The following is a 26,686-nucleotide window of genomic DNA, read 5'->3' on the forward strand; positions in this document are numbered from 1 at the left end:
AACCAATTAAAAACCATGAAGGGTTGACACATGAGACAGGCATAGCAGAATCTACTTGACATACGTGGATTTATGATATTTATATCTGTGCCAGTGTCCATGAATCAATGGCATCTTTGACTGCTACACAACATGATGGTAGTAAACTAATAGTAGATCTGATAAGAATGAATCGTGACTGCAGTGATCCTTTAAAGACCATAACTAGTTTGACACATTTGAAACCTTTGATCCCAAAAAGTCCAATCTTTGATATCTTACTACTGGATTTAGTTATGAAGTGCAAGATATAATAAATTATGATGAGGCTGATGACGATATAGCCCAAATTCAAGGTAAATTTGACAACAAAAATGTGTCTGAGGTATGTATGAAGAAGATAGACCATGTCAAGGTCCTGCTGCTTTAAAGAGGAATCAAAATTGGCCACCAGGAAGTTCACATCAATGCTATCAATCTTTCAAAAACTTGTTAACTTTTGTAGGAATGAACTGATAACATGGAGTCATACAAAGTTTGATCTCGATGATGGAGCGCTTTAACATCGAATGAATTTAATACCACTGGATCATACTGCTTAGTACTTAAGTATTATTACAGTCACGTTCAGACTTGACACAGCTAAAGCATTACAGTTTTTGATGGCTATTGCAAAGAATAGCCAATGAAAGATCACGACTGTGAATAATGCTCTGGAAAATTGTCAGCTACCCGTTCTTACCTCATACCACTCACAAGCTGACATTTTACCGATGAAGATATCTAATGTCTTCGTAGAAATACTAACGTCCAAAGTTAATTCAATGAAGTATGTATTGTTCGAAATTTATAAACGTTCCTGGTCAAACTATTATTACTACTTCCGTGGCTTATAGTAAACTGACTGTAACAACCAAAAACATATACTCTTCTGTCACGTTAAGGCGAAACTCTTGAACATTCAGCAATGTTCGAAGACACGTTAGTTTTCGTGAACCATCTGTTCTTCATTCTTGCTCTCGAGAATCTTTGCAAATTTAGAGAACAGGCGGGATATGAGCAATACACATACAACAATATACATCACATGCATCAAAATAAAACAAACGTAGGGGTTAATATAAATGTGTGACAATAAATCCGTTACTATTCTAAAGTGAGGTTAATTTTATGTTTGACGTATTTCGCAGTTTTAACACATTTTCGAATTAGTTTTCATTTTGTATAATAGAAATTCTCAAATACAACATCTTAGGATTAAGTTACTCTTTTAATCCTAAATTTTATACATAAAAATGCACGCAACGATGTATGAAACCTATAACAAGCTGAAAATATGATACTAACGTTACCTGAGCTTCTTCCTATACATTTTCACAAACTAATAAAGCTACGGAATACTTGGTGATGAAAGTAAGTACCACTCTATGATATTAATTAATATCAGAGAAATACGAGATATAACAGTATCTGGTAAAATTACTTGTAAGGACAAGTTGGCATAAGTTACTTACTCTTAATTCTCAAGACCAAATTTGTGATTTTACAAAGAAAACAGTATTGAGGCGATCAGACGTGTTGTTTAACAGCTTGTGCCATTTAACTTGTTAGAGGAAGAGAAAAATATAAAATTAATTAATATTTCATTCCCAATAATTTTCTAGCGTTATGTAAGTCATGTTATATGTTTTGAATCAGTAAAATGGCGAATCGACAAGTCTCTATCCTCATTGTTTGTTTGTTTGTTTGCTTTTGGAATTTCGCACAAAGCTACTCGAGGGCTATCTGTGCTAGTTGTCCCTAATTTAGCAGTGTAAGACTGGAGGGAAGGCAGCTAGTCATCACCACCCAACGCCAACTCTTGGGCTACTCTTTTACCAACGAATAGTTGGGATTTTATCGATGTTATGCCTTTTATTTTATGTCACTCAGCACAAAAAGTATGACCTTTTATTTTTATTAGTCTGTGTACTTAAAATAGACTGTGGTAAAAGTTTCTCTGAAACGTTTAGCGACAAAAATTAACTTTGAAACACTTAATGGTCAATGTTTTTAAATTTCACTGAATAAAGCTCAACCCAAAACATTTAGTTACTAGTGTCCACTCTGAAACATTTCATGATCAAAGTCCACTCCAAAACGTTTAGTGACAAACACTCACTCTAAAAATGTTACTATATGTGAGATAATTTCAGGAAAACAACAAAGACTATCTCAATTTGACTTATTAAAATAAATATTGTTTTTCTTTTGTGATGAAGAGTTGAATTCGATGAACAATTAATGTTGTTTAAAGTTGGTTGGTTGGTCGATTTAGTGTTTTATTGCATAAAGCAGCTAGATTATCTGCGCCAAACATCAGGTATAAAGTTAAAATTAAAGTAAATTTAGAAAAATTCATAAAAGGAAATTAAGGTAAAATAAAGTTTAAAACACCATAAATAGCATAAAACCAATGTTTACATCTAGTCTACAACATTAAGAGAAAAACTACAGTAATATAAGTTGTAAAGGGCTTTCTGTTGCATAATTGTAATTATCATAATTCGCCAGGAAGACTAACAGGTAAGTATAAAAACCACCTGAAGTTAGCCTTCACAGTCCTGGTTCCGAGTTATTTGACGTTATGGGCATTTTCAAAAAGTAAAGTAATAAAAGTTTTAAAAGACTTGTAGCAAAATTTTAATAATAACTCGCCAGAATGACTAACAGGTAGCTCAAACAGCAGTGTTAGTTATCTGAAGTTGACTTTTCCAGTCATGGTTTCGAGTTATTGACGTTATGGCCATTTTCTAATTTCAAATCCAACTAGATGGACTTTGATTCTTAAAAGGGAATCACGGTTAAAATGGTCTAATAAAGAAATTAAAAATTTTAAATAGCATTAAAAATATTAATGGCCTTTAAAAAGCTAAAAATATTTTCAAGGTGGACAGTGTCACCATCACCAATAACACTGTCTAACATTATGGATAAACCTTGGGACAGAACATGTTTAAAATGACGTCGTCGTTGAAAGTCATAATGACGGGAAGACAGTGAAATGTGGCATATTGTGACTTGAGTATTACACAGACAACATACTGATGCACCAGTCCCAGATAAAAGATAACGATGAGTTTAAAAACTGTGACCAATGCGTAGTTAGAACAATTTCCTCTTTCCGATCCTAATAGAAGCAAAATGGCCAAAGTCCAATATAGGGTTTTATTCCAGAGCCAGTAGAGAACTAAGCGAGTCAGTATTAATAGTGCAGTTTGCTTAGCTTCTATGTGATCCAGGGCAAGAGAAATGGCATACAGTTCAGCAGTAAACACAGGAGCTGTAGAGGCGATTCTGCATGCAACCACTGAACCACAACAAACCATAGCAGAGCCCACACAGTCACATGATTTCGAACCATCTGTATAAATAGGAATGGAAAGATGATTCGAAAGATCTTCAGCAAATAGCAGACAGTATTTCTAATCAGGAGTGTCTACTTTTCTCAGACGACTTAAAGATAGGTCACATTTAGGGACTGTAAGACGCCATCGTGGGATGGGCTGATCAGTGGATACAACAATGTTTACCAAGGACAGACCCAATTCATCCAACTGCACCTGCATACGAAGGCCAAAAGGAGCAATAACAGATCGTCTGTCCTGAAAAAGTATGGCCCACCGAGGAAGGAAAACAAAACCCCAGGTGGGATGCTTTAGTAAGGAACGAAGTTTCGAAGCATAAAGTAAAGACATTTGCAAACGGCAGAGGTGCAAAGAAGGTTCATGAGACTATGTATAAGCTCTGAACTGGGGAAGTGCAGAAAGCCCCAGTGCAGAGCTAAAGTCCTTGATTATGAATGGAGTTCAACATCTTTAAGGCTGAGGGTCTGGCAGAGCCATACACCAGGAATCCATAGTGAAGTTTCGATCAAATAAGAGAATGATATATCTTTAGCATAGAACATCGATCCACTCCCCAACTGGTGGAAGAGACGACATGGAGGATGTTTAGTGCTCTTGTACAATTGACCCATAGCTGTTTGATGCTTGGTACAAAGGTCAGCTTACAGTCAAAGATATGAACTTTGTCTCAGGGACAACAGGCAGCACAACTTCACTGATACAGAGTTCACTTTCAAGATGAATATCCCATTGGTGCCGAAAGTGCATGCAAAAAGTTTGAGAGAGAGAGAAATTAAAGCTGTTCACTGTGGTCCACTTCAGTAAATGATTGAAGACAGTCTGTACCTGCTTCTCAGTATACCTCATGTTCGATGACTGATGTGAGATGTTAAAGTTGCCAATATAAAGCCCATTTGCAACAGTGAGAGGCAGTTGTTCAGTGACAGCATTAATTTTTATACTGAAAAGTGTGACACTTAAAACACAGCCCTGATAGACTCCAAGTTCCTGCAGAAAAGAATTGGAAATTGTCGAGCCCATACAACTTGGAAACTTCTATCCATTAAAAAATTTAATAAAAATGGGCAAGTGACCATGTTACCCATGTTGTATCATAAGCCTTCTCAATGTCAAATAATATTGATGTTTGTCATTTGTTAAAGGCTTCTTTGATTGATGTTTCAAGTCGAACCAGGTGATTCATAGTGAAGCGCTGTCGTCGGAACCTACACTGGATGGGCAGGAAAAAGTTGTTTGATTCTAGGAACCAAACAAGATGAGCATTAACCATCCTCTTTAAGTTCTTGCAGAGACAGCTCATCAAAGCAGTTTGAAGGAATCTTGGGATCCTTCCCAGGCTTAGAGAAAGGTAGAACAATAGCCTGGCAAAAGGCATCAAGAAAAACATTCTCCTACCAGATCTGGTTAAAAACAGTCAGAAGAATAGCAAGAGAAGCAGAAGATAGATGGTGCAGCATTTCATAGCATACATCATCAGGTCCAACTGATGTACTGCCAGACTGATAAAGTAAAGAGCCAGTTTGAGATCTACCAGTGTAAAGGGACGATTATAGTCACAGACAATCAGCTCGAAAGGAAAGAGGTGATCACTTTGCCCAAGTCTGATTGGCTAAGAAGGTGGAGGAAGAATCAGAAGTGCTAGATACTCAGCAAAAGCTTCCACCTAGCGTATCGGAAATGCTCCAGGTATCAGCTACTTCCTGGCCATCAGAGAGCAAGATCGAGAGGGGAACAGAATTATATTGCCCACTGACCTTTCGAATCTTGTCCCATATAACTTTGGAACTGGTGGTAGAAGATTTACTGGTTGTGAACTTAATCCAAGATTCCTTCTGGCTTTGACATCTTACCCACTGAACATGTGCACGGTCCTGTTGGAAAGCGATGCAGTTCGAGAGTGTGGGATATCTTCAGAAAGTATCCCAGGCCCATTTTTAAGCCTTCCGTGCCATGTGGCAGGCAGGATTTCACCACGAACGAGGATATAGTGGGAAATGTTTCGAGGTTTTAGTAATACATTGAGCATCTGCTTGTATAATACAATTAGTTACCGCTGCCACACAGCTGTTTACTGATGGCTTACAGACGATGGCAGGATCGAGTTATGTGAGAACAGTGAAAGAGGGCCAGTTTGCATGATCTAGCTTCCACAAGGACACGCAGGTCAGGTGGCATCAACCATGGCCACTCTCTCTCAAAATTATAGGAAAATGATCACTGCCTCGTGGATTATTTTCAGCCCTCCATAAAAAATGTAAGAACAATGAAGGGGAGCAAATTGAGAGATCAATAGCAATAAAGGACTGACTAGGTGCATGAAAATAAGTAGGAGAACCAGTATTGAAAAGAGAAAGGTTCTGATGAGAGAGCAAACTCTACAGAGTGACCTCTCCTATTAATTTTAGCACTTCCCCAGAGGGGATGGTGTCCATTAAAGTACCCCAGGATTAAAAAGGGAGATGGCAAATGTTTAATGAGAGCATCAAAATCTGATTGGTCATATGTCTCTCCAGGAGACAGGTAGAGAGAACAAACAGTGATGGTATAAATCAAGGAAACAGAATGGTTACGGCCTCCAAGGGTGTGTTGAGTAGCAAAGACAGGACAGGCACAAACTGATCAACCAATAATGCCACCCCTCTATGCACTCATCCATCACACTCCCTATCATTTCTATACAAAGAAAACCACTGAAAGGTGACCGTATCGGCAGGTTTCAGAAATGTTTCCTACATGGAAAGATATACACGATGGTAGGAAGCAATCAGTGTTTTGGTGTCATCCAGGTTAGATCATAAACCTCGACAGTTCCATTGCATCAAGGTGTCCATTTTTATTTACATGTAAACAAACTGGGTGGAGAACCCTTTGTTTACCACCACATCTTATTTCCTTACTTCCTTAATCGAGGGAGGTCTACCGACCTCCATGGATCCTGCCCTGGGTCGATTGGGCAGGTCTTTGCTGTTGGAAGGGGATTCCAGTGACTGAGGACATGAATGAATGAATGATCGTTTTGCATCTTGGGGTGGGAGAAGAAAATGTATATGAGAAAATGCCTGAACCTGGAACCAGAGGAAGTGGATCTTCGGATTTGCTGGAATGTATGTTAAGGACAGAGATGGGTGTTGAAGTTAATACATCAATTTTTTGAACCATGGAAGTCAAAAGACTTTTCAGTTGTTCCGAGAATGATTCTTTTGGAGGCACAGAGAGATGAAGTGGTGGACAGCAACTTTCGAGCCTCAGGATAAGTACTGTTATGAATTGTTTTCGAATGCTGCACCTCTTTTGCTTCCAACCATTTAGGGCAAAAACGAAAGTAGGATGGGTGATAGCCATTGAAATTGATGAAATGGGGTTCCATTTCACACTCATAGGCATCGTAAGCCTTGCAATCTCAATGAGCACATGTCAAGGAGCTACGACATTACATCTTTGAATATCTGAACCGCTGATACTGGAAACATCCAAGAGGGTTGGGAATGTATGACTTTACCCTCAAATTAAAATAACCTATCTTGATGGTGGCAGGTGGAAGTGGTGATATGAATGTCAGAATGAGGACATTGGTCGGCATCGTAATTCCATCTTTGCGAGTGGAGATATGCCTCACTGCAGAAACTCCTTGAGTGGAGAAACCAGCGAGAATCTCCGACTCAGGGATGTTCTTCAAATCCCTCTCAAGAATAGGTCCTCATGATGAATTCAAATAGCATGAGGGGTAACCTCAATAGGTATATCCCCACTTGCCTTTGAATGCAAGAGATGTTCACTGTGTTGAGATGTGGATGTGTCGACCAGTATGTCACCAAATCGAAGCTTCTTTACTGACTTTGGAGAGCCAGCCCTCTAATCCCTTCTGAATGAAAAAGGCAGACATTTGCCCTAAATGTTTGTCTGAAAGAGAATGTAGGATAAGAAAATGAGGTACAACAAGTGTTACAGATGTTGAAGATTGCTGCTCAGAATCTTCAAGATGTGGATTTTTTTTGTGGTCCATAGGTAACTATGGACTGTTTTTTCACTATTTTATTTAATTTTTTATTTAAAGGATCCATAATAAAGGGAAATTTCGGTGACCACTGACTCCACCCACCATGGAGCCCTACAAGGGGACGCACTACGACGTGAAACAAGGGCACTGCAGCAATGCCAGGGTTTCGTGAGCACTATGTCCAAACACCACCATCAGATACAATGTCCACAACATCTGTTGAGAGCATCCAACACTGGTACTTGGTTGACCCTAGCTGAAGTGGACCAGCTGACTGACCCAAAAGGGCCACCAAGGCTGCCTACCTACAGGAATTCAAGGCCAAAGTGGTGTGTTAGGGTTGGACCCCTCAACCACCAGGATCCTCTCCTCCTCTTCACAGGTAGCCACTCACAACAAACACGTGGATGGATGTTTAGATTCCAAAGGAAGTAAACTGAAACAACAGAACCTGACCTGGGTGGTTCCCTCACCAGGTACAAGTTTCTACACTGAGAGGTTGTTCAAAGAAAGGCAGGGGTTCTCATGGGTTAGAAAAAACAAAAAAACTAATTCATCATCTTGTGATGGGTATGTCAACAAGTATCAAAAATAAAGGCGATTTAAGAATCATGAACCAAGAAATAGATGGAATCAAAAAGTTAATCGTCACTTTCACTTTTGGAAAGCAGCTGCTGTGATTGGAAGACTTGAAACTAACAATTTTTTTTCAGAATATTTACCCTTTATAGAATTTGGAGGAACACACTTAAAATTTTGTGTTAAACATATTGATGAATAAAACTACATTTTTCATGAAAAATTATTTTACTCAAAGATATAAGGGGTGAAATACATAAATGTAAAAAAGAAAATTAGAACTTTTACTTGGTGTAATAATTTGTTTAAAGATCTTAATAAGGATAAATAAATTAATGTCAGTATACTATATAAGCAAATTATTGGTTGAGAGGTGTGCTTTGAAAATCACATAGTTTTATTATGTTTTTGAAATAAACAGGTAGGATTAATTATATTTAGGAAACAGTATAAATGCTTTTGTTTATATTAGACTTTCTCGTGATAACAGCATTACCAAATTTATTTTAGTTTGAACTGCACCTGAATATAATTTTTTGCTCTTCATATTTATTTCAAGAATAATACACTTTAAGGCATAATATGTAAAGAAATATTCACTACAAAATGACACAGTCTACATCTTTATGACAGTTGGCTAAACTTACATACATGATTTAATACAAAACAAAACAAAATACGTGAATAAAAACAAAAGCATATTGGGTTACAAATTTCTTTTCTAATGCTCTATTCAGAAGATATTTTTAAGTAGTCAAGTGTGTATTTTATATCAATAAGAGTAAAAAAAACATCAGGAACCTAACCTTATTTTGAAGTTAATAAAGTATTTTAACTTCTGGCACATTTCTTTTATCTTTATAATAATAGATTTAAATTGTTATAGTTTATAATTATAAGAGAACTTCTAAAAATATAAACAGATTAAAAATTTTCTGTAATCATAATTAAAATTGTCATTATAAAAAGATTTCAATTTTCTTTAACTTTTGCAATTTAAATTTGCAATATAATAATCACATCAAGACAAAGAATATCAAGCCACCTTCCGAAATGTTAACAAAAAAGCTGCTTCAAGACTAACACTTTCATCATGTACAATTATTAAGGAACTGAATAATTAACTAAAAGCCATTTTCAAAAGAATACTCCAAACATGGAACTAGGAAAGTCAAAATTATATGGCCTAGCTGGAGATGGAGGTTGAATGACTCTGTCCACAACATGGATCACGCCATTCTCAGTAACTTTATCACATTCAACCACAATGGCACGCCCAATCCTGACTTTACCATTATGTGATATCCGAGCTGGAAGAAGGGAACCCTCCATAGCTCTCACTTTTTGAGAATGAAAAAACGGAAGTCTGCTGATGCCTGCACAGCAAATCATCTCTATACAAAAAGTAAAAAATAAATGACAAAATAATATTTGAGTAATGCAATATTAAGAACATATTTAAGACAAAAAAGCACCCATTACCAACTCTCAAAGAAGTTTTAATACTATATAAAAGTTTGAGACATACAGTTTATATTTCTTTACCAACAAAAGTAACTCGTTATTACAATTCAACATTGGCACAGTTTCTTTGTATGAGGAGATGCAGGAAAGCCATTTGTCAAATTCCTACCTATTTGTTAAAGTTGTAGAAGATTCTCAAGTGTGAGAATTGACAGTGTACTATGTGTGTATGTAAAAACTAGTGTTTGCCGGAATTATTGCTAACTGAAATTTAAAGAACCACACTTATTGTTTATAAGCTGACATGCCAAGAGACAGTATATATTGTTGGTTTGCAACAGTTGGTATACTATAAACTTCAAAAACTATAACTGTGATTAACACCTATCAATCAGGAATCTAAAGATATTTGATCATGAACATTCAGAGATTTCTAACATTACAAACTGTTTATGTTCAGCATATTAACATCGAATGTTAGTATTTTATGAAGACATTACATAGCTTCAGTGGAGAAAACTTGTATATGATCAAAGAAGAGCTAGCTAACTTGTTATGTGAATTGTTCCAGTGTCGATAACCATTATTGTAAATTGTATTGTTTGTACACGTGTATTAAAATATATTTGTATTAAGAAATAAAACTGTATATCAATCTTGTTAGCAAACATCATAAAATCATAAATTTGATACATCTCTTATTTAACTACTAAATTCAAATTCTCATTCAACTCAGTTTCAGGTTAATTGAAATCATAATATGTAACATAATAAATTGGAGGCCTGTTTGAGATAAATTACAATATGTAACAAAACAAAACTAAAAAAACTGCATTTTTTTCTCAGCTAATTTTTTTTTAACATAAGGCTATTTAATTTGAAGTAATAACTAGAGTTGCATGCAAATTTCTTTCACTAACATCAAAACTGCATGGATTCATGAATATTCCATTACAAGAGTGCTACATGTCTTAAAACTACAAAAAATATTTTTTTATTTAAAAAGGATGAAATTAGGCTATATGTGTGTAAAACAAACACAAAATATAATTTATTGTCCAAGACATCCATCACATTATATAGAATTAGCTTAATCCTAAATTTAATAATTTCACTTTTTATTCTATTCCTTTCATGATTACATGAAAGAAATTTTGTCCTCCACACTTGTGTCTCCACAACAGGCAGTTGCCATCCATTCTACAAAGTTTCATTATGAATACTTTGCCCAAACAATCTATCAAAGAATACATGAAAGAAATTATGAATTTATTAAGACCTATTTAGAGAATAGTAAAATAAGTCTTCAAACTGAAGCTAGATAAGCAGGTATTTATGCATTTCTGAATCACATTGTGGGTAAAGATAGAGTGCCTATATATTTGAAGATTTTCTGTCATAATACAGACATGTTGTGGACAACTTCTCCAAGATAGCTGGCACCACTGACTAAACTTGAATTGAACTTTTAATAGCATGAAAAGTAACCAAGCACTTCTGTAAATAAAGCATATTTTAGCTGATGTTTCAGGGTTAATTTATCCAAAATAAGACTAGGTACTGGTACCAGTGAAAATGTAAGTGTAGCAGTACTGTTACAATAGCATGATAAAGTTGAACATGTAAATTGTGTATACTAGTGTTATGCTAATGGCTTCTAAATGTAAATAGCCGTATAAAGAAGAAAGAACTGCATACAGTTATAGTTAAAGTCAACCATTACTAATACTATTTGAACAGTAAGAACTTCACCACTGGAATGCATTATGCATGATAAAAATGAATTACAAACTTCAAAAAAGTCTGGAAGGGTCAATCTCACTTTGGATAAATCTTTTCAAAAATGTGATGTTAATGCAGATGTTCATCCAAAACAACATTGTAATTAATATTAACTACTCAAAGCGAGCAACCTATATAAATTAAAACTAAATACAGTATAAACTTATAATGATTATATTGCAATTAATTAGATGTTACACTATCTACAAAGCAGGATGGTACTGATAGTACAGCAAAAAGCTAATGTTTTTAAACATAAAATTAAATGAACAAAATGAAAACTGACCATCATTCATAAAAAAAAAAGTATGGACAAGTAGATTCAGCAAAATAAATCTTCACAGTGATGGGCAATACACTATTTACAATGATTCTTCTGAAACCCCAAGGTATAAACAAATTTAGTTTTAGCAAATATATGACCTATGCTACATGCAGGAAATGAATAGAGCTGTGGGCAAGTCAAAGATACTCTCAATGAAAGTGCAAAATACCTTATTTACCTTACAAGGTTTTGGTATCTCACCATTATTAAATAGCCTATTATCTGTACACTTGACAGTTAAACCAGTAACTGTTTATAAGCCAATTCTAAAATTTACACAGTAGTGTATGTTCAAAGTTGATTTTTTTTTTTTTTTTTTCAGGTGGGGATACTGGAGAAAATATGATAACAATAAAAAGTAATTTCCTTACTAAATATATGCAGCTGTATGAATGTACTGTAGGTAATCTGATTTTATTTCATGTATATTTAAAGAAAGATGTGTAAATAATAGTCATAGAAATGACTGGAAAAAGTGATAAATTTCAAACTCTTATCAAATCCTTAAGTTTCCACATAGAAATTTAAATAAAAGTTGTCCATGCATAAAATATGACAAATGTATTATGTGTTTTCACAAAGAAATTCCGAATGAAACAATAGTTAATCCTAATGAGTATCCACTCTACCAAATACATTATGACAGTTACAATAGAAATTACTAAAGAAAAGAATATATATGTATATACATTAACAATCATTCAATTGTAACATAATCCTAGCTACACCTCAAATACAATGCACATAGGAATGTTGAATTATATTCCATTGTCCAAGCTATAAAAGATGTAAGAAATTACATTCATACATAAAGGTTTTAATTGCACAACCGTTAATATAAAAAATTCAACCTCAAACTGGCATAACATTAAGTGATTTTTAGATATAAGATAGACTTGTGTGTTGGAAGATACGTATAGACTTTTAGAATTCAAAATGCATGATAAATATATACCATCTTTCAGCTTCCACTGCACCTGCAGAACCAGCATTGGGTCTATTTCAACAAAGGATAGGAGATTTAAACATTAAAAAAACTAAAGAGTAGAGCATCTGAGGCATTTAATAGAACTTACAAATGCTTCGGTAAGAGGAATTAGATTTTCTTCTCATGAATATTCATGTAACACACATACACATCAAGCATAGAAAAGATGTCCACATTAAAATATATCCATTAGATGCTTCTCAAGAAGAGTTAAGCAAATGAGGAAATAAGATGATAACTTAATACCCAAGTTGACCACACTGAAATCAGAGCTACAGTTGAAGAATTTGAAAGCAGCAGTCTTTCTTATTGGTGTTAAAAAATACAACAATCACAGAAAGAAAGGCAACAGAAAGTTTGTTATTTTCACTAACAAAGGAAGTAAGCCACATAAAAAATGTTAGGCAGAACTTTGATAAGAAGTAACACATGCTAATAAGCAGCCACCAAGCAGCTAGTGATCACCAACAATCTGTAAGTTTTTGTTGTTTAAATGATTTAGCAAAATTAAACCAATGGAGCATAAAACCTGCATGGAAACAAGCATATAGTGTTAATTGAAAAATCATAAGAACACAGAAAAATTGTTATAAAACCTCATGTTCTCAGCTCACAAGTTAGTTCTCCAGTAATGAATTAGTGACTAGTAGATATACAAAATCCTGATTCCTAGCCATGGCTGTGTTGCAGAATTGACAAATATCTGTCTTAGATATTCTTAAGTATAAATTTCTACTTTACATACTCTAACAGTATAGTTAGAAAATGATGTATAATGTTGATGAATAGTAAGTTTTTAAAGAATAACTCACTTGTAGATTTAGTACAATTCATTGAAGTAGTAATAGCCTTGTTAAAAGCTATCTTACAGGAACTATTAACCAGATTATATGAGAAAAACTATGTCTGAATGTCTGTCTCATAACAGTTTAATTGAGAATTTGTTCATTGCAGTTTCAGATTTCATGAGTGTTACTGAAAATCTATCTAATGAACAATTACTAATTCAAACTGAAGAATTTGATGATTTTAACATAGTACCATTCTCATTTAGTTTCAATGCTGTTAATGTAGGTGAATATTTAAATATTGAATTTTAAAGTATTGTATGTGTTCTGAGTCTCTGCCTCTGAATCAATTCTTTATTCTAACTGTAAACCTCCTTGAGTTGGTGACTTCTGTACTCCACTCATGACTGCATACCTGGATTTAAATAAATTCATTTGTAACTGATGATAAAGTCAAACCTCCTAGCTTATATGGCCTCTCATTACATATGTAATGGCTTGTATCAATTAAATAGAGGATGAATAAGCATTTATGTTCCTATACACTGAAATTCTAGAACATTATATGTGGAATGAAAAAGAATGTATGATTACAAAGCTGAGATATAACACTTTAACTTATGGGTTCTCTTGCTTCATATGAATGAAAATATAAATTATACAGAAGTTAGAACTTTCAATCAATAGAGTGACTTATGATCCATTTCAAGTTACTGTAAAAACAAAAACTGTTTACAACTGATGAGTAGCAGGAAAAATGTCTGAATGAAGCTGCTACATTTGAGTTTCCAGCAATGTTTGCATTTACTCTACACCAAATAATGCTTCAGACCTAAAGAATGAATTTCAAAATAACTGATAAAAGGTATTTACAAATTGTATGATGTAAAAACAGCAGAAGGGAAAATTACTTGAAATTGACAATATCTTAGTTTCTCTTGCTTATAAGTCAGAATAATTTGATTTAACACATCCTCAAAATATAGCATTATTAATTAAAAAGAAGCATAAAAATAATTCAGTATCAAAAAAAAATAACATAAGAAATTTTGATAAATTAATGGAAGTTGTACACAATAAAAATTAAAGAGCATTGTTTTCTTATAAATCATCCAGCTGAAACTAAAAAAAAAAAAAGCTTTTGTTTATAATACACTGATACCATATTTATGATCCTAAAGTTCAGTTGTCATAGCTTTTGCATACAATGAAATACCAGCAACAATACCTGAAGATGGAAGAATCTATCACTTAAAAGTTTGAGATAATTGCTTTTGATCTTTATCTTGAAAATTGAGGTTTCATTCAATGGAATTAGGAGCTTAAATATTATGTGAATGTAGTTTAATAATACAGGACAAAGTTACCATGTCTTAAAATCATTCATTTCAGACTTTGCATAGATATTTAAAAGATCCTACAAATATAAAGAGCATCATGGAGGAAAATCAATACTATTCAGAGAGGACTTTCAGTAGTGTTTACCTGAAATTTGTAGTCACATTATAGTGACTATATATGCATTAATAAGACTTAGTTCCTCTTTCAGCAAAAGTTAAATGCTAAGCTTAAAAATGACTATTTTGCAAATGCTGATGAAATTTGTAATAGGATCCTATTCTCAGTAAAAGTACCTGTAAATTGTAAAGTCTAAAAGGAAGAAACATTAATTGATAGTATCTTCAGTTTTGAGCTTAAGAAAAATTACTATGAAAGAAATTTTATGTTAAACTAACGACTTTTTATTTGCCATCAACAGTAACGTTTTTCAACATTAAATGTTTCACATCTTTTGGTGTGCAACCTCACAGATTAAATTTAAAAACTGAAGCCATTTAATGATTCTGATAAAATTTAAAATGTTAAACAAAGCATTTATAATGGTGCATGGCTCAATAAAAAACTAATGAATTGCATTACAGTGAGGAAATAATTTTGACAAGTTTTCCATACCCAGTATCAACCTGTCTTCACAAGACATTGCCCTTCTATTTATTTCCTTATCACAGTCAGCTCTATATAGCTCTATCCAGGGTATAGTCATTCAACTAGATAAAAATCTATATATCCTTGAAGGAGTAAATACTGAAAATATTGTTTTATAAATAACTTTTCTATCATGAATCCAATAGTTTCATGAATCTTAGTTTTATCTCATGGTTTGGAATATCACAATTCTATATATTTTTTCACATTTCAGCAATTTCAAGTAGTGAACTATTGAAAAGTATGTTAGGATGACTGTATATTTTGATTTTTCCAAAAGACCAATTACTTTTTACCCAAACCACTCACTAAGATTGTTAATAATGTAAGAATTATGATGATGATCATTATATTATTAAAATTATGATATAAAATGGGATCAATTTTGTCAACTTACCAGGTAAGACATGAAGCTTTACCAAATTCTCAGCATGCTCCTTATCCTTATAAATATCAGATAGAACACTTTCAGATATTTTAGAGAAAGCTTCATCTTTTGGAGCCAGCAGAGTAAATGGTCCATATCCCAATCTTAGTTTCTCATCCATTCCACTTTCCCTCAGCAAATGAACCAAAATATCAAAATCTTTCATCTCCTCTAACTGATCCATAATGTTTTTTTTTGGAGGTATTAACACCTGCAATGTAATTTTGACTCCTAGTGAATTATTTACACAAACATTCAATTAGTATAAAAAATTGAATACTGCAACAACTAATTAATCAATCTTGTGCAAGCCATGTTTCAGACAGAAGAAATATGTAAAAGTTCTTTAAAAATATACTGAAATACATACAATATGTATTACATGAAAGGAAAACAATCTTCAATTATTCTACGTTTAAGTAAACAACTACTTAGCCAATATTTAACAACAAAATGCAAGATTGAACATAAAGGTTTTAAGTATTTTATAACTAGCCAAAAGAACAGGGTAGTACAACACAAATTCTCTATAGTTAAGGGGAAGAAAGACACCTGTTTTAACAAGCTATAAAGCTAGAAAGGAAAGAAACATTTAAGGAAACAGTGAATGATAATTGCAATAACAGGGTATACACAATCTGTTGCTCTATCATTTACAAACAGGTCTTTTAATACTTTATCCTTGCAAAAAACAACAATAAGTGTTTTATTGAAGAAGTCATGTGATTATTTGGATTATTTTCTTATTGATTTCAGGACCTTAATGTAGATTATCAAAGAGAGAAAAAAGATTTACTTCAAATACTAGTTTATAAAAAAATCTAGTGTACAACAAAAAGAAAATTATTTTTCACTGGCAACCCTTAGGCTTAAGTCTTGTAGGTAATGAATTAATGGTTTATTTATCATGAAAACAGTTTAGAACTACATGGCAAAATTCAAAGTCAGTATGCTTAAATCAGAGTTGGACAACATTACCAGTAAGCATTAGTAATATTGTACTTTTACTCCTTACTGAAAATAAAAGTAATAATGCATTACTAATACATATTACTTACAAAAGTGTAACTGGTTTTACTCATTATGTAGAAAAAAATTTATAACTAGATCTCATATGAAAAATGTTTATGGTTCTACTGCTTCATGAAGCAGAGTGGGGCATATTGGGTACACCTGTTCATCTATCTGCTGGTCTCAGTCTCTTTGGCAGGATTTATTAACATTGGATAGATGAATTTTGAACAAACCTATACAACATTTACTGCACAAAGTTCTAGACTTTATTAACTTTAAAATGTGATGGATTGAAGGCCATATGCAATCAAATTGAGGTTATAAACATATTACAGAACATTAGTGGGGACATAAAAGTTTCACAAATACAATTTGGCCTTGTTTACTTTTACTCTAGTTAAGTAAATACAAATAAAAATATAACTGTGTACAACTTTAAGAAATGTATAATGGTTAACTTCTTTAAAAGTGATAATTCATTCAAGAATGTAATTGCTAGTAAAGTTTGAAACCATTGCATGAGACAATCATGTGAAGCATGTATTACTTAAGCAGGCAATCATAAAATGTTTAAAGAAATTACACTGCAGCACTTATGTATACAGCTATATTGTTTTGTATTCACTAAGTGAATACAAAATTGATAAAGTACCTTCGCTATTCATTATGTTACCTTCCATTAGAACCTGCATTATGACAAAAAGTTTTCTTTCAAATTATTTGGTACTGTATGGCTGAAGTACAAAGATCTATCAATCCAAGCAAAACAACTTTTATTTGACAGTTATAAATTCTGACTCAAAACATTATGAACTATGGCACTGACACCCATATTAAATGCATCATTTTGTCCCAAATGTACGTTTTTTCCAGGCATATTGTCACATTTTTGCTAATACTTTCAATTTCCAACTTCAACTGAAGCAATAAAAGGAAGGAAGAAACGTTTCTTTAACTCCAACTAGTAATTAGTGAAGTAAACATTTTCAGACACTGAAAACATATCTGATAAATATCTCTTCTTGCACGACAGCCTTATTCATTGCTGGCCTCTATGTACACAAATGTTTTGTTCATCACTGGCTTCAACACTCCCACCTCCTCCACATATTTAATATGACACAGTTACTTTGTAGCATACAAATAATCGTGCAACAACCCTCCACATTCTCCTGTTGAAACTGGCTCCCTTTATACTGTAGAACCCAATTTTTTTTCAGTTTGAGATTTGGCACAAAAAAAAAAAGCCTCAGAAGTGGTTAGGTAGGGTTGAAAGTATGAAAGCAGTTTCAGTGTTCAATGGAAATATATTTTCAGTATTGGAAAATATTTACTTCTGATACACTTTTGTCTTACCGAAAATATATTTCCAACAGGTACTTACATCCTCTCACATTATACCTTTTCTCATACAGGGCTGTTCTATGTATGCCTAGGATTCTCACTCGCTACTAGCCTTAAAACTCTTCTTTACCCCATGTTAAACTTGGATCTACTGCATATAAGCATGTGGCAACCCTCCACCAATAGCAGCATAACACATTCTCCTGAGACGGGTTATTCCCTTTATATTATTAAGCCTAACATGTGCAAAAGGAGCACCAAAAGTGGGGAAGAAGGGTGTAAAGTGTGAAAGGAGATAAATGTGTATTGAAATATATATTTTCAGTGAATAAAAATAACTTCTGACATGGCATCTTACCTTTTCTCATGTAATAGCTAAAACCCTACATTTACTGAGAGTTACTGATTAAGATGTGTGATGTGGTCAATAGATCAGCATGGAGAATTTCCCTTAACCCTTCTACTACAACACTACTTAGAGTAAGTAAGTATGTAACTCTTATGAAAGTTCTTTATAAACATGAAATTAGTTGTTGCAAATTTTAAATTTGTCTTGTATGATCATAAGATTATGTAATTTTAGAAAAATAAGACATTTAAATTTGATTTTTCAGGCAATGTGATTGTAATTTTGTGTATTAAAATACTATTTATTACCTTATAGTTTTTAAATTTAATTTGCATAGTCTCTAAAACCTCCTAAATGAGTATCAAATGTTTTCTAAAGTAAATACACATATTTTATTTTCCATTTTAGCTATCATATCATCTAGATATTATCATCCACATGCAGTGCAATGAAATGACTAAATTTAAGAAATGGAAATATGCACATAACTTAAATGTTCCTTGAGAGTTTTGTATTATTCTTTATTCTCATATGTTTACTTTAATATCTTTATCTTGTCACTTATAGTTTATTTTTAATTTTCCTTTCCAATTATTTCTTTCATTCTTGAAGCAAGTATGCTAACCTGTCCCTGACAATGTGACCCTGCAGTTATTATAGGGCAAAGTTTGTTCACAAAACCTTTTCACTAATGCTTGAATATGCAAATAACATTATCTTGCTTAGACGATTCCATAAATCAAACTACATGAGAAACACTTGCCAAGCACTAGGTACACTTCAAGAGAACAATGGACTAAGGTTTTTACCATCTCATGCTACAAATCACCCACTGGTACAGATTTCTTCAGGTTATAACTGAATAGTGCAAAAAATCCTATTTTTATTGGCTGTAAGCATGTTATTAAACTTCAGACTTCCACCTAGCAACACAGCTTTGAATTTGAAAGTTGGTGTAGCTGACTTTAAGCTTAGAAATATTAGAATTTAAATCTACATCAAGAAATTCTTGGAATGTTTCCATATGCTAATGAAAGACAGGTGGAACTTTAATTTGACCTTGTATGTTGATAAGTCTTTCTATTTTCACAGTATCATATATAATAGCTTGTAAAGTTTAGATTTGTAACCACAAGCAAATCATGTGACAGCAAAAACTGCAGTTTTAATTGTTGTTTTAAATGTTTCTTTTTAAAATAAAAGAATAAAACTTAAATAATACAAAAATATAAGTTACAATGTACTTGATAATAGTTATTTCATTAAAATACCTTCATATTAAAGTGGTTCAATTAAATTTTAGATGTAACTCAGTAACATGTATAGAAGGTGTTTACAAATGGTGTCATGGTTGTAGGGTTAATGAGTGATAGAAGTGGACATCCAGGGAGAGGATGAGGTGCTGGGTCTGATACAAGGATACCAGAAAAATATATAGGGAGATGGGAAACAAGGAAGCATAAACCAACCCCATAAACTTGCAAATCCAACCTGTAAAGGATTATAGAAAAAATACTTTGGGTATGAGAAGGGTTTTCAATGGGTAAACAAGTGAGAAAGAAAATGATGAATGGAATCTGTGCAGGCAATACAGTGCTAGAGGCCATGAACAGGATATAGAAGATGACCTGGATTGGAGTGAGGGTAAAATTGGGAAATCAAATAAAAAGAAATAGTCATGCATGTGACATCACATTCCAGAATAGCCAATGCTCCAGTAAAAAAACGCAATTCAGACACAGGATAAACCCTAGATGTTGAAGTAAAGAATATGGGAAACATCAAGGGTGAAAGACAGCTAACTTGCAATGACGTCAGGCAAAAAGGAGAAAAGTATAGGATATTAAAGACAAGTGATATACTAAATAAATAACCAAGGGATTGAAAGGAGTTAGGTGAATTTAATGGAAGGATGAAGCAGATAAAGGAGATAAAAGGAGTGAAACAAAAGGGAAAGAACAGAAAAGGAAAAACCCCTATAGGAAAGAAAAATACTTAAGGTACTGGATAAGTCTACCCAATAATCAGCACTGGTAGCCAGAGAAAAGGAAAAACCCCTATAGGAAAGAAAAATACTTAAGGTACTGGATAAGTCTACCAAAAAATCAGCACTGGTAGCCAGAGAAAAACATTATGAAACAGCCAGGTAAAATTGTTAAAGACGTGAGGCAAATATGGATAGAAGGAACATAACCATGTCTTGGAAACTAATGAGAAAAAATGTGCTGTTTACTCTTATATTTTGATAGGGAAGAAGAGATGTCACATGTATTCAGACAAATGCCACACACAAAGCTGGAAAGTGGTTATGGTAAAATGACACACAAACCATAAAGGCTGTAGAAACAGAGAGTGGGAAAGAGAAAGTGGTAATGAAGAGGAAGACTGGAATATGATAAAAACAGGAAACAAAGGTTGAGCAGGTCAGATAGGTACAATGAGAAAAACTAGTTACAAAAATAGGGGGAAGATAAGACTCAAGGAAGGAGAAGGAAAGGATAATAGGCATAAAAGTAAAACATAGATCAATTCTAGCTTAAGGTATTAACTGTCAAAGTCAAGGGATGTGAAACCAGGGACTAACAAAGGGTTGACTTGTAATTGTGATAAGTAAATAATTCATCCAGAGGTAAAGCAATCTACTACTGCATGATCATCAAATTACTTGAGGAACTGGAGATCATTCCATGGAGAGAATCTTTTTGAAATGAAACAACAGATCCACAACATTTAGATCACACAGAACATGACAACCAACTGAGAGTGCAGGATTTGAGTGGGCCCAGAATAGGAGTTATAATATTTAAAAACAAAGCAAACATGTACAGTTGCACCATTATCAACTGACTGAAGACAGAGAGGTCAGAATGAAGCATGGCCAATTTATCCATACGAAAAGTATGAATTGATCCAAAGCTGGCTCACCCAAAGACATAATTTCCAGCAAGTGCAAAATCACTTCTCAACCAAAAAGAGAAGTATTTGTAAGAAGATACACTCTGAGATGAAGAGGCAGAAGAGGAAACCATGCCATGGTGTTGACCACATTTGAGTCACCAGGCTAAATAGACGTCACGTCAGATGGAAAACTGAGTACTGAGGTCATGAGCAAGATTACATTTTTTTATGCAACACCTACCAAAAGGCATGCATTATGTTTTGGAATGAGGGTTTCCAAAAAAGAAAGAATCTCATATTACATTGAGAGACAAGAGCCAAAAGCTCCATCAATCGTAATGGAAAAGAATGCTGAACCAGACTGATAGGAGTTGAAGAATTTATTGTAGCATCATTCAGAAGAATAGATGATGGCAAGTGATGATCTGGAAGAGGTGAGATATGAACGAGAAAGTGAAAATCATGAAGATGGAATGAGAAAAGAAATTAAAAGTTCTTTGGATAACTCTTGAAGTATCTAGGAAATCTAGGTGAAATCACGTCATAGGTGCATAAACCTGGCCAAACATGCCAGGGTTCCTGTCCACAAGTAATTTGATAGCAATCCACTGAAACTCAGGAGAATGTGGTAGGAAAAGGGATAGATAGAAGAGGTATGGAGAACACAAAGAGGAAAATGCCGTGGAATAAAAAAGACCAAGGAGCAGAGGGAAAAGTGCTGATGAGCAGCCCTTATCCTGAACTCCAAAGAGTCAAGAAGATTTTCGAAAACCACTCTGCATATCATAAGGTTTTACTGATTTACTTCCAAACTTTGATTAAACCACTTTACTATCAATGTATTTTAATGAAATGAATATTAAGTATATTATAGTTCAGTTCAAAAGAAACATTGAAAGTAATAATTAAAACTTTTGTTGTAAGTTGATGCATAAGCTATAAACAATTTTCAACTTTCACAATATACAAATAAAGTCAGACACCTGCAGTCTTGTACATGTATGTCTAGTCTAAGAAACTGCAGGTTGAAGTGCAGTGGCAGTATTAACAGTAGTACTAGTAGTAATTACTGTGAACAGAAATTTGGAAATTAAAATTCAATTTAATTTACAGTGGATTATGAAATATCAGCCAACATTACTGAATTTCACTGTAGAAAAAATCAAATTGTTAACAAAAAAAACTAGAAACAATGAAGAACATTGTTTAACAAACTAAAATGTTAATGCAAAATACAAAGCAAAGACAAGTGAAATTTTGAAACCTCCCGCACTCTACTGTGACAAACTGAAAAGTGAATATTGGGTTCTAAAATACAAATAGCTGCAACAGAAGAGTTGTTGCTATCCTACTGTTTGAGGGTTGTTGCATAATTATATGCAGGTTAAAATGCAGTTGTCCCACTTTAAATGTATGGGATAGACAGGTGTATCATGGTTAGCAGCTAGCAAAACAATTGGTACATATAGATGGCAGCACTGAACAATACATGCTGTTATGTAAGTGAAAGTAAAGTATCATATTGGAAATTATATCTAGTACCATTAATGAATAGTAATCAAAAGGGAAGTTTGGTAGCAGTTAAGAAAAATATTTAAAAAAATAAATGAAAATAGTGTATTATATATTTAAAATAACTATAATAATATTAAATTACTGAAAATAATGCATTACAATAGTACTACTCATACATCTAACATTAATACAACTATACCCCACATAGAAGTGCACTGCAGTGAGTAAATATAAACATACCTTATCAACAACATGAACAGTGCCTTCACAAATGTCATTATCATAGCTGAGTACTCTTGCACACTGTGCAGTCACTCTGTTGTCAAAACCATTGAACTAGAAGGTAGATTCAAAAACATAATGGAGTTGAATTAGTAGTAAAACAATATTCATATTCACTTTTACAATAGAAATTTTGGCAGCATATTTTACTGAATAGTATTACCTAATTACATATAATATTGATATCTTGCATACAATAAACTATAAATTACTCTTTTCAAGTGATTTGTTGAAGTCTTTATCAGATCAGTCTCAAATTTCAGAAGATAAAAGATAAGATCCATCTTTAAAATTTAGTATCAGTATATATCTAAGTTAATTCTGATTGAAAATTGCCAAGGTAATTTTAAATATTGCAAAAAAAATTATGCATCATGTTATTGACAATAATAAATTAACTTTTTCTTTTCAATTTTCTCTCTTCTTTGGATGACAATCTGGAATAAAACTTACTATTATATGTTCTATGATGAATAATGAAAATCAAATCATGTTAAGTTTTCTTTATTAGTAAAAAAATTAAGTATTTTCTATAGTATTACTTGCGAGTATATATTGATGCGGATCTCCTTATCTTCAATCTTTGTTTTCAACATCTGATCATTGTGAAATTTACAGCTGTGAACAACTGGCTGAGCAACATGATACATCAACAGTTCTCTCAATTTTGGGGGATTTTCTTTCAAACTTTTTTTCACGTCTTCTGGTAATGCCTGTATAAAGCATAATTTAAATTTAAAAAACAACAAATAAAGAGAAATGAAAAAGAAACCAAATAAATAAAGTTGCTTTTTTAAATTGAATACTTATATAATGCAATATACAATGCTTATGTAACTATATTCACCACAAATTATGGCACACTTGAGTAAAAGAGTAGATAACTTGGTTATAATTATTAAGATAACTTGTACAAATACATACTGTACAAGTAAGGTAAAAAGTTTTAAAAAAAGGAAGTAAAAATAGGGATGATTTATATCCATCCTTTAAAAACAATGTTAAAAACAATGCAAGTAATGTAGGAATTATGTAAATTCCACCCCTACTATACTATACTACTACTATACTATACTACAGGCACGCAGTGAAGTGGAATGTTAACAGACAAATTCAATTAAATTATGATTGAATAGTTATTAATATATAAATACATATACATCTTTCAATTTGTTACTTTATGCCTGTACTATTATGTAGGGATGATGCAAATGACATCCCTACTATCTTGTTTGTGTTGTTTTTCAAGGATTGATGTTAACTATTCCTACCTTTACCTTCTTTTTTAAAAAGTTCTTTTTTGTACTTTTTTTCTTAATGTATGTTTCAACAGAAATAGGAAGGTTGTAATTATAACCATGTTCTAAATATTATGATGTTCTAAATGTAATATTTATTGATAATCTACTTAAGTTTTTTCAAAAGAACAAAAACAAAACATTTAGGAAGAAAGTTAACTTAAAGGGGTAGTGATAACGTTATTTACATAAGAATTAGGTTTTTAAAAATTACTACTAGTTATTAATAATACTTATAAAAACAGATACTCTGTTTAAAACTGTGTTATTATTGTTTTAATTTTTGAGTTATTCTGTAATGAAAATGAAATTGATATTCACATTTTTTTGTTATGATATTTACAGACATTACCAGCACTTATGACTCTTGTCATTACATAGATATTGTTATGAAAGAAAACACTGGACAGTATTTTAAAGTTCTGATAACCAATTTTTGATGTATTTAAAATGACCAAACTGAGCCACCCCTACAAAGACAATGCCACTGATTGCTTAAGACTGTTTCCTATCATATGTTATTTACAGAATTCATTTTTATTTGCTTCTTGTGAAGAATGGCAAGTTTATATTTTAAGCATGTACTTGATTTGTAATATTTTTCAGACATGTTTTACACCTGCCTTAATAATATAGAAACTTTAAAATTAATTTTGTAGATTCCAATATGTGATCCAGAAATTTGTTAAGATTATGTTGTTCTAATTGCTTTGTTTATTTGTTTTATATAATAAGTTATATCTCTTCTAATTGAGATAATACTGCAGTAGCACATAGTATCCAGCTAAAAGAATTGTCACTAATATCTTTTGCTGGCCAACTATGATGATGATTACATGTAATAACTTACCAATGTTTTAAGGTAACAAAATTCACAAAGTGACACTACTGACTTGATGAAGAGAGCAAGTTTGTTTACCTGTTGAATTCAGGTTGCACTTTCTGCAACTAATTTTCACCAGGAGATTCTTTCAAGAATATTGTGTTTAGTTCCATGAAATTTAATGCTTAGGGAAAAATTTGTGGAGATATATACATCCTAGTAGAAAGGACTATCATTTTGTTTACATAGTTACAAACTGTTTTCTCTTTAATATTATACATGATATAACTCATTCATTTACATCTGTTCATACACAGTATTTTACATTTAAAATATTTCAGTTGAGGTAACAATGACAAAACATTCCCCATATTTTTTGTATTGAATCTACAGTTATTTGCAGGTTCATTTATGTGTTACTTATCAGCAAATCAGTTATACCTTAAAATAGTTTATAGATAGGTATAAACTTGTTTGTTAATAAGGAAAACAAAAAAAAATTGTTTGTTTAAAGATACCATTGAAATGCTAAATATTTAGCTGCATTACTATTGATATTATTTTATTGGTTAATGCTAAATCCTACATCACTTTTACAAAAACATTAAGCAAATTGTGATTTTAAAATTTTAAAGTCCTAGTAGGTAAATGCTACACAACTCATTCTCCTTCTATCCCATATCCACAAAACTGATGACTTTCTGGGATTCTGATTCACAAAACTGAACCTGAATGAGTCATGTACTAAATACATTATGCCTGATGCATTACTTTTAGTGGTACACTTTGGACCAGATGGCTAAAAATTGAGACTCTTGTGCCATATTGAAGGAAAATTTGGTGCTATAAGTTTTGAAAAAAACATCATTAAAACTATGAAATTTTGTATTATAGACATATTGGTAATGCACCATTCTCTTTCCTTGACACTTTATATTCAATGCACTATGGAATTAAAATGAGTTTCAATTAAGTTTCTTTCAAAAATGGTGTTTAATGTTTCTCTTGAAATATTCCAAATTAATGTATCAAATATATTTCATATTGCTCCATTAGTCATTGTGTGTCAGCTATGAACAATTTTCATGAGTCACATGATATGCATATTTTGCAAGCCAGAAAATGTAAATTAAACCTAAATAATAATTTTTAGCAACAAAAAATATTAAAATTCTCTTAGGTGAGCAATACACAGGTTTAAAAGTAAATACTGGAAATTCATACATTATTCAGATTGAAGGTAAGTGGCAAGTTATGACATGAATACATAACTTTTTTCCTCTCCCTGTTAATATTTAGTAAAATATCACCAAGATATTTCATGTGAAATCATGTTTTTGTTTCTACATTATATTTGAATAATTGCAAGACAACTGAAACTGAAAAGAAAAAAGCTCTGAACAGGTAGCTTTTGATTATAATATGAAGAAGGAATAGTAAA

At 32.6% G+C, this 26,686-nt stretch overlaps 1 protein-coding gene across 2 annotated transcripts in view; it reads right to left on the reverse strand.

The window, feature by feature from the left end:
- Positions 1-8,569: 8,569 nt before the first annotated feature.
- LOC143230437 (transforming growth factor-beta-induced protein ig-h3-like) overlaps positions 8,570-26,686 on the reverse strand; it is a 76,513-nt gene continuing 58,396 nt past the window's right edge. For both annotated transcript variants that reach the window (XM_076463980.1, XM_076463981.1), the window contains 4 exons: positions 23,667-23,837; positions 23,083-23,178; positions 15,693-15,933; positions 8,570-9,356 (listed from right to left, as the gene is read on the reverse strand). In XM_076463980.1, the coding sequence (XP_076320095.1) occupies positions 9,100-9,356; positions 15,693-15,933; positions 23,083-23,178; positions 23,667-23,837 (765 nt within the window). In that variant the 3' untranslated portion in view covers positions 8,570-9,099. The remainder of the gene's footprint in view (positions 9,357-15,692; positions 15,934-23,082; positions 23,179-23,666; positions 23,838-26,686) is intronic.

The sequence above is a fragment of the Tachypleus tridentatus genome, chromosome 10, assembly GCF_004210375.1.
Source record: "Tachypleus tridentatus isolate NWPU-2018 chromosome 10, ASM421037v1, whole genome shotgun sequence".
Taxonomy (NCBI): domain Eukaryota; kingdom Metazoa; phylum Arthropoda; class Merostomata; order Xiphosura; family Limulidae; genus Tachypleus; species Tachypleus tridentatus.